Below are 9974 nucleotides of genomic sequence, written 5' to 3' on the forward strand. Positions count from 1 at the left end.
GGGGGGAGGAGAGAAGGGGGCAGTGTATCCTCACTTAGTGAATCACCAGCTTTGCACTGATCAGGAATCGGGTCTCTTTGAAGCACTTTTTACACCAATCCACTTTTAAAAACATATCAAAACTTAAGTTTTTAGTCAATGTCACATACTTACTTCGAGTATTTGTAATGAAAAATACTAACCTGTCAAGGTATAAATTAAATAGAGAGGAACTCTATTTTTGACACTGACTCCCACAGCATTCTCCTAGAGAAGCTGGCTGCTCATGGCTTAGACAGATGTACTCTTCACTGGGTAAAAAACTGGCTGGATGGCCAAGCCCAGAAAGTTGTGGTGAATGGAGTTATATCCAGTTGATGGCCGGTCACAAGCAGTGTTTCTCAGGGCTCAGGGTTGGGGCTGGTTTTATGTAGTATCTCTATCAATGATCTGGATGAGGGGATTGAGTGCACCCTCAGTAAGTTTGCAGATGACACCAAACTGGGTGGGAGTGTCAATCTGCTCAAGGGTAGGGAGGCTCTGGAGGAGGCTGGACAGGCTGGATCCATGGGCTGAGGTCAATTGCGAGAGGTTTAACAAGGCCAAGTGCCGGGTCCTGCACTTCAGTCACAACAGCCCCATGCAACACTACAGGCTTGGGGAAGAGTGGCTGAAAAGCTGCCCAACAGAAAAGGACCTCGCAGTGCTGGTTGACAGCCGACTAAACATGAGCCAGCAGTGTGCCCAGGTGGCCAAGAGGGCCAACAGCACCGTGGCTTGTATCAGAAATTAGTGTGTCCAGCAGGAGTAGGGAAGTGATTGTGCCCCTGTACTCAGCACTGGTGAGGCCGCACCTTAAATACTGTGTTCAGTTTTGGGCCCCTCACTGCAAGGACATCGAGTTGCTGGAGTGTGTCCAGAGGAGAGCAACAAAGCTGGTGAGGGGTCTGGAGCACAAGTCTTAAGAGGAGCGGCTGAGGGAACTGGGGGTGTTTAGACTGGAGAAGAGGAGGCTGAGGGCAGACCTTACTGCTCTCTACAGCTGCCTGACAAGAGGCTGTAGTGAGCTGGGTGTTGCTCTCTCCAGTAACAAGTGATAGGACAAGAGAAAATGGCCTCAAGTTGCATCAGGGAAGGTTTTGATTGGATATTAAGAAAAATTTCTTTACTGAAAGAACGGTCAAGCATTGGAAGAGGCTGCCCAGAGAGGTGGTGGAGTCACCATCCCTGAAGGTGTTCCAAAAACGTGTAGGTGTGGCACTTCAGGACATGGTTTAGCATGGTGGTGTTGGGTTGACGGTTGGATTTGATGGTCTTTTCCAACTTTAACGATTCTAACTGTCTTAAGACAAAGAGTAAAATATTCAGGTAAGTACAAAATTATTTCTTTCAGACAGCTAACTGCACAGTCATCTCTGAAACCCTCCCTGCCTTGCCTCTTACTAAAGGGCACAGTGAAAAAGAGCTAAACTCAGTTCTTCACTGGGTAAAAAACTGGCTGGATGGCCAAGCCCAGAAAGTTGTGGTGAATGGAGTTATATCCAGTTGATGGCCGGTCACAAGCAGTGTTTCTCAGGGCTCAGGGTTGGGGCTGGTTTTATGTAGTATCTCTATCAATGATCTGGATGAGGGGATTGAGTGCACCCTCAGTAAGTTTGCAGATGACACCAAACTGGGTGGGAGTGTCAATCTGCTCAAGGGTAGGGAGGCTCTGGAGGAGGCTGGACAGGCTGGATCCATGGGCTGAGGTCAATTGCGAGAGGTTTAACAAGGCCAAGTGCCGGGCCCTGGACTTCAGTCCAAACCGGCCCATGCCCCACTACCCAACAGAAAAGGACCTCGCAGTGCTGGTTGACAGCCGACTAAACATGAGCCAGCAGTGTGCCCAGGTGGCCAAGAGGGCCAACAGCACCGTGGCTTGTATCAGAAATTAGTGTGTCCAGCAGGAGTAGGGAAGTGATTGTGCCCCTGTACTCAGCACTGGTGAGGCCGCACCTTAAATACTGTGTTCAGTTTTGGGCCCCTCACTGCAAGGACATCGAGTTGCTGGAGTGTGTCCAGAGGAGAGCAACAAAGCTGGTGAGGGGTCTGGAGCACAAGTCTTAAGAGGAGCGGCTGAGGGAACTGGGGGTGTTTAGACTGGAGAAGAGGAGGCTGAGGGCAGACCTTACTGCTCTCTACAGCTGCCTGACAAGAGGCTGTAGTGAGCTGGGTGTTGCTCTCTCCAGTAACAAGTGATAGGACAAGAGAAAATGGCCTCAAGTTGCATCAGGGAAGGTTTTGATTGGATATTAAGAAAAATTTCTTTACTGAAAGAACGGTCAAGCATTGGAAGAGGCTGCCCAGAGAGGTGGTGGAGTCACCATCCCTGAAGGTGTTCCAAAAACGTGTAGGTGTGGCACTTCAGGACATGGTTTAGCATGGTGGTGTTGGGTTGACGGTTGGATTTGATGGTCTTTTCCAACTTTAACGATTCTAACTGTCTTAAGACAAAGAGTAAAATATTCAGGTAAGTACAAAATTATTTCTTTCAGACAGCTAACTGCACAGTCATCTCTGAAACCCTCCCTGCCTTGCCTCTTACTAAAGGGCACAGTGAAAAAGAGCTAAACTCAGTAGCTGTTGCTCTGTGGCTGGTTGTGAATGACAACAACGTTACAATAAGTGATGTACATTTGACAACTCCCATCTATACAGTCACATAACTGCTGACAGCTACAACCACTGCTCCATCACCTCTTCCTGCCCATCTACAGCCAGAGCTACTCACAGTACAACGTTGTCTGATGGTAACTTCCAAAGATCACACCTAGCTCATTCCCACTCCCCATCCTCCTTGCCTCACTTCTGCAATGGTCATGCTATCTTCTTTCTTCACCTGCCAGACAGGCAGACATCAGCTATCAAGACTAACTACCAAGGTAGGCAGTCACACATTTTAGGGGGAATGAAGCATCAGCATCTTGATTCCTTCAAGTCTAATTCAAAAGGAGCAAAAAGCCATTTACTGTATCAAATTCCCAACACTTTCTATGATGTAGTCTTCCTTCTTCAGGAGCTTGACCTCCAAAGTGCAGAACAGGGAATACACTGCATGTGTGTTTCATGCAACATTTAGAGTAATACTAGCAGTCCCTTTCCTGTCTGCTCCTTCCTCCAACAGAAGATATGGGTAAAGACAATCGACCTCAGGTTCTAGCATGCCAGCTGCAGGACCATGAAAAGCCTGATTTGTGAAGTTTTCTTCACCAAATATGTGAGGCATGACAAAAAGAAACAAAAAAGCAAAGAAACAGTACGTGACAGCAAAACACAGTGATATTATGGACGATGACTCAAAGAGTAAGACTGAAGAGGGAAACAGGTGAAAACAAGGAAGCCGATGGAGGACAGTATGCAGAAAGAAAAGCTTGTGACTACCATCAAATAAATATTAAGTAATATTTGAAATGTTAATTTATACACCAGGATAAAACTGCTATGCACCGTATTATTCATCACAGCAAAGGTCGAAGTCACACCATTGTTAACAGACCAGTTGATGAGAATAGCCACATCCGACAGTGTAACAGTGTCAATGTCACTGCTTCAAAAACTCCACTTAAATACATTAATGAAAAAAAAAATTGAATTAAAACTGCCTCTTGTCTCATTTTGCTGAAATACACTATTCTGTTGCAAAAGTATAGTTACACAATTCCTAGCCTTTACATATCCTACACAAAGACTGAATAACATAAAACAAATATACAAGTTATGATTCTTTCTGTCCTGCATTTTACCACTTTGCACTGAGAGTGATAATAAACTTTCAGCCCTCTTGGCTCAAAATTCAGGTTCAGAAAAAAAAAAAGTGCACACAATTTTTTTTTTTCCAAATAATTCTAGTATTTATGGCCTCTTTGAAATGGAATGCTCCTGGACAGTCACGTTAATCAAGCTATTTTACCTCCACACAAGTAAATTTAAAACCTAAACATGCTAGATGCAAAGGGTAAACTGATGAATTATTTTCAGGTACTGTCTAAACACTATATATAAAAATATATTGACACAAAAATTAAATATTATTAATAAATGTTTGAGATTTATTTGTAAGCCACAGGGGTTTATTTTTTTTTTTAGTTGAGAATGCTACTCTACAATAGGTCATGCAAAATACAAGGCATGACTTTTCAGAAATTTTCATGGATAAAAAAATAAGTGCTTGATCTTTAACTTTTGGGAACAATTATAAAATCTTGTATGGTTTTCATCTACAAAACCCAGGAACATGCACCTTTTTTTTTTTTTTCCTTAAAATGAGAAACATGATTTTCAGCTAAATTTCTCTTGAACCACATAAAAATCAGTAACAACTCCCAAAGCAAACCAACCAACCCAAACAATTTATAGAGTACAATTTTTTTCAACACCAGTTTTTAATAAGCCCAACAAACAAAAGGAAGATTTTGCAGCATTTATTTGATGAGAACAAAGGTGGACTCGGGGAGACGTCTCCCTCCAAAGGGGTTCTCCGCAATGTTTCTAGTTCCCAACGTTATTTTCAACAAGATAAACTCAACTTCAATTGGTTTTTCTGAGTATTAAAGAAATCAGCATTTTAAAAGACTCACAATGTCTTGAACTGAACCTTGCCAATTTAAATGCCATCAGACACACGCAGCTCAGCCAGCCTGAGTGAAACATGTTCAGCAGCTTGAAAAATTCTGCTTTGTAACAGCTTGTGACTCTTCATATCTCTGATTATTTACATCATTATTAAGGTGCTATGTAGAGAAGACCGTCTTCCAGAAGAAGGTATTTTAAAGTACTTAAAATATGCCCAGGAAGAGAGTCATTTGGCCTGGGAAAGCCTGCTCTCACTGAAACCTATGTCACAGTGCTAGCCAGAAAACATCTCAGCATTTTAGCTCAAATTTTACTGTAGGGCGTAGGGAGTGTCTGGAACCACTGCCATCACAGTAGCTACAAAGCCATGCACAGTGGAATCAAGACTTGATGGAGGCTCTAGAGACCAAATGAAACACAAACAAGTTGCTTTTAAATTTACTCTGAGTTTGTCTCTATTGTGATTTTTAAAATTTCTATTGTACACATCCTTGTAGTTGAGTGACTTTTCATTTTCTCAGAAAGAATCAGGGGAAAAAAGTATCTATAAAAGCAGAATTTTTTTGTTTGAATTTGAGAAAATAGCACATAATTGAAAATAACAGTGTAATCACTGCTGTCAGCTCACTACAACTCCATCATTCGTAGCTTCCTTTCAAATTAGGAAAATTTCAAATGTCACCAAGAGGGAAAAAATCCACAGGAATCTAGTATGCATTAATTATATAGTTTCCAACTGACAGTCAGTCATTATTTTAGAACACTATGGTCTCCTCATATTTCCACACGACAGATCTGAAATTCAAAGAGTATTTAAAAACAGGCTTTGGCATTTCAACATTCTGGTCAAAATACAGTTCTGACTCAGAATGAGGTATGTACTTGCATAAGGATCTACGCCATGTGCCTTATGGGACAAAAGGCTTATGAAGCAAAGCAGTGCAATTCTTTCCCACCATTCAAAAATACACTGTAGATTTGTAATTGTTATCTAGAAATCCTGTACTATAAATCCCTAGCATCATTTAGGTTCCACTGTGACCTGGTGTAGGTTCAAATAATATATAAGACAGTAATATTTCCTTCCTGAAATGATTAACAACTTTTCTCAAACAACGACAGAAACAGAACTATTTTTTTAAAACAGTGCCATCATTAAATCCTACAGACATCTGTCACCATAAGCAATTCCAACCTATGCAGATCTCTCCACACACTGACCTAGTGTTTTTAAATCATTAATTTTTATTCCACAAGAAGTTACATCATGAGTAGAATACAGATAACAAAGAGCAAACAAGGTGCTTCTAGAGTTCTACCTCTGCACTTCAGCTGAGAGCTGGGGGAAAAAATATACAAGAATCTAATGTTTAATGTTATGCTATTAATTTAAGAAATCATATCAGTAACAACTGAAATAAAATATAAACAAACTTTGTTAATTGAGGATCTTTGATTATTAAAAATGTCCATACTAAAAGAAATTAAAAAGACTTTTTAAAATACAGCTGGAGTCATCACTTTGTTCATTAGTAATTTTCCATGTCTTCCACAAAAATGAAACAAAAAACTGAAAATAAGTTCAGTGAAGTTAGTTTCACTTTCACTACAGTGCTAATTCATCTGCATTGCAAATTCCTGAAAAGGAAGATTCTTTTAAAACCACCTCATACTGTATTATAATTTTAAAATAGTCTCTTTTAAATAGTCTTGACATTTATAAAAGCATGTTTTACATATCTCAAGTGATACTGTAAATTTGACCTATTATTATTCAGGAGGCATGGCGACGTTCCACCCTGAAGAAGTATGTTCACTGTATGGGACACACAGGATGGGGTGGGAACCACCCAGGTGAAGAGCATCTGTTTCAGCCCACTGCACAGTTAGGTTGGGTTAGCTCAAATTGAACTGCACCCCAAACCAACTCTTCAGACGCACCTCTTTTTTTCCTGCCTGACACACCACAGAAATTCTGCAGCCGCCGCCTTTTAGACAACAACTGCTGTCCTGCATAAAAAGTCCATGAGTAATTCACGATGTTCCTGTATTGAACTCCAATAACAGTATTCATTTTTGGAAGCTACTTTACTTCACCAGTCAAAAAATATGTTTTGCCAGTTATAATTAAAATTAAATCTGAAAATAACTTTTGAAGAACCTCATAAAACAGGGAATCATGTTTTAAAGGTGACAAGCACCCTCAAAAATTGTTATTAAAAAACCCAAATTAACTTACCACATTGTAAATAAAACACAGTATTTATACCCTCAAACAAATATACAACTACTGCAAATAGTCCAAATGAATCAGCAGACTTTTGAAAGGAGATATGGAGGTAAAAGTCCAAACACTGACAACGCCACCTGTATTTTTACACTTATGTACAACGCAATATTAAAATGCTACGGTAATGTTCTGAAAGGATCAGTCAACAAGGATGGTCTTTTCAAGAACATTAATTTTGCAACCCAGAATTATAACAAAAATAAGTGATACTTAAAGACTGCTCTTTTGGCAAAAGGTTTGGCTGGACTGAAGTGCCTCTCAACAGCATCCGCAATTCAGACCACCATAACACACATGAACATAAGAAGCAAACAGTGTGAAAACAAACCTGAAGGTCTCTGCTTTTATCATTCAAAAATGCCATAAAAGCTAGTAAGCACACTAATTTCAGTACCTTTCTAACTGCCACAATGCCACAAGTCCCCAGCTGTATTTCTATCATTGTGCCTATACTGATAGGACTTAGTAAGGTCAGCTCCTTGTGAGGCCCAAGGCAGCACTACTGACTTACACGGTGATGTCAGACAAGGTATCCACACACATGACCCGTAACCAACACAGTTACTGTCTGCAGCTGGAGTTAAATGAGCAAAACCATACTTTTAATAGTCAGTTTTGCTGATCATTTATTTTGATCTGCATCAGGAAGACTCTGCTGGCATCTTTAGCACTCACTAGCTCCTCAAACTGGAGTCCCTGCATTCATCCTGGGAGGGCTTTGCTAAGGTAGCTATACAGGTGCAACAACATTGTGGAAACTCCCCCAAATTGCGTAGAGTTATTCTTAGTATTAAGCAGCCTGCATACAGATTCTACCAGTATTTCCAAGTTGTGCTTTATTCCACCAAATCAATCAAAATCAGCAGGACTAAGCAGACAGGTAACTAACAGAGCATGGCAGAGGTGCAGGGTTGGAACTACACACTGAATCTTTCTAAGATTCTACACATTTGGGAGGGAAAGGGGGTTTGTCAAAGAACAATTTCATTTTTTTTTCCATGTGTACAAAAAACTGAAAGGAAACATTTTACAGTTCAGCCTTCTGTAAAACCGAAGCCTACAGGTATGAGAAACATGATCACAAGGAGCCTGTGACGTAAGCAGAACCCACGTAAACACTTGCCACACCAATCTCTGCTGCAGTACATTTACATATAAGTTCAGGTTAACTGCATTTTTAGAAGTAGTTCTTAGTACTGCTTAAATAAATTCTTCCATTAGCACTGTACATAGTTTCTGAAAATAAGCAGCTATTTCAAGGGCATTCTACGTCTGTATCACAACATCCAAAGCTGCAACTAGCTGATATGCATTGATGCAGCACAAACACTTCAGTGTACCAGTGTAAAATCATGAAATCTGTGGACCAGTCAGTTATCAATCTGATCATGAAATACAATCTTTGTGTTGGACAGAATGAAGGTTATGCATCAATTTCAGTTTCCACTTCCTTTACCTTTTAATATTTGCCCTTGAAAAAGTATACCTGTATAACATTAACAAATTTGTCCCCTATAATTAAAATAGATAGAATTCTGCTGAAGTTTCATGAAGAAATCAGTATGTGTAAAAAGAAATTATTATAATTGTTTACTTCTATAGAATGAAACATGTTCTGCAAGTAACACTATTAGCAAGTCAGTGCCAAAAGTTGCAAAGCACCCGAAGGGTACAGCTTAGGACCAGGGCATGTTCTGTCAATTCCTACTTCAACCAGGGAATATTTATTGTATTTTTGACTTGTGCAATGCCACTGAATGTAGCCTAATGAACAGAAATGTCCTAAGATAAACAGACGGTGATTCAAATTAAAAGCTGCACAATTTAAATGCAGTTCCGTCACACATTCTCTTTAATAAATTATATAAGGGAATACACCAAAATGCAAACTTCACTGTGATTTTATTATCACATAGTGCAGTATTTTAACTCAGTTTCCCAACAGTACTGCCAAGCCTTAAAAGTTTCAGAGAACCAGACGTGCTTACAGTGCACAGTAACAAAACTTAAGACTTATTTTTGCCCCCATTAAGATTCAAAAATACTAATGAAAACATTCGATGGCTTCCCACACAGTCACGTCCAATGACAACATGAGGAATTGGTATTTTGGCAGCGAGTTAAATTGAGCCTTACAAATCAGGCCACTTCTAAAAACACTTTGTCCTTCCTCGTGTTCTTCGGTAGTTCTATGCCCTTCAGTGCTTGCCTAAACATTTGATTACCCTGTCCAATCAGCAAGACCTAAATAAGCCGTTTCGCTGCTTTTCCATCAATAAGCACAAGGAGATCCAATAGTCTGGTACAGCAGACAATTAACTGCTCCTCACCCTCACCCTGCACGCGACAAATTGACTGAACGTAAACTTGACGGCCAAAAGCTAAACCCGTGACCCGGCAACCCTCACTGACGTGGAGGAAGCCTCCCCCAGCGATTTGCATTGATCTCCGGTTGTATAAGGCTGCTCCCCGCCACCCCTCCAGCGAGGGGGGCCCACGCAAGACTCCCCCCTTGCAGAGCAATGGCAAGAGGTCTCGGAGCCCTCCCCTCCGTCACCCCGGGAGCCCCAGGGACGAACAGCCCGGGAGGTGCCACCAGCCACAACAAACCGGGTGGCTCGCGGGGGGGAGGGGGGGGGGACACGAGCTACGGAGACATTTCCTCGCCTCCCACAATTCTGACTACGCTGCCAGCCCGGGAGGGGGTGTGTGGCCTGATTAAAAACAACAACAACAAAAAAAAAAACCCACCAAAACCCCACAGAGCCAGGGAGATCAGAGATAAACACATCATCAGGAGGGGAGGGTTCCTGTCCCTCTGTGAAACCTTAGTCATAGCTGCTCCCATTTTTGAAGGCCCAACGGTAAAAACAGCGATAATAGCAGAAGGCAAGGCAGGCGGGGGGCGAGGGAAACAGACACGACCGCGGAGACAGACAGGCGCCGTTCCTTACCTTCCTACTCGCTCCTCCGAGAGACACCTTGGGCCTTGTTTTGAAATCCCCTTCAAAGCTAAACATGTTTACAGCTTATCCCATCTAGAGCGGGGTCCGGCCCCCCGAGCTGACCCCGCAAAGGGGGCGCCGGCCGGCCG

At 41.7% G+C, this 9974-nt stretch overlaps 1 protein-coding gene across 2 annotated transcripts in view; it reads right to left on the bottom strand.

Moving 5' to 3' along the window:
• UBE3C (ubiquitin protein ligase E3C) overlaps positions 1 to 9968 on the bottom strand; it is an 81597-nt gene extending 71629 nt beyond the window's left edge. For both annotated transcript variants that reach the window (XR_004841611.1, XM_009635814.2), the window contains exon 1: positions 9835 to 9968. Coding sequence is in view for 1 of the 2 variants with exons in the window: in XM_009635814.2 (XP_009634109.1) it covers positions 9835 to 9900 (66 nt within the window). In the remaining variant the exon portion in view is untranslated. The remainder of the gene's footprint in view (positions 1 to 9834) is intronic.
• Positions 9969 to 9974: the final 6 nt, after the last annotated feature.

This window comes from Egretta garzetta, unplaced genomic scaffold (genome assembly GCF_000687185.1).
Source record: "Egretta garzetta isolate BGI_Z169 unplaced genomic scaffold, ASM68718v1 scaffold633, whole genome shotgun sequence".
Taxonomy (NCBI): Eukaryota; Metazoa; Chordata; class Aves; order Pelecaniformes; family Ardeidae; genus Egretta; species Egretta garzetta.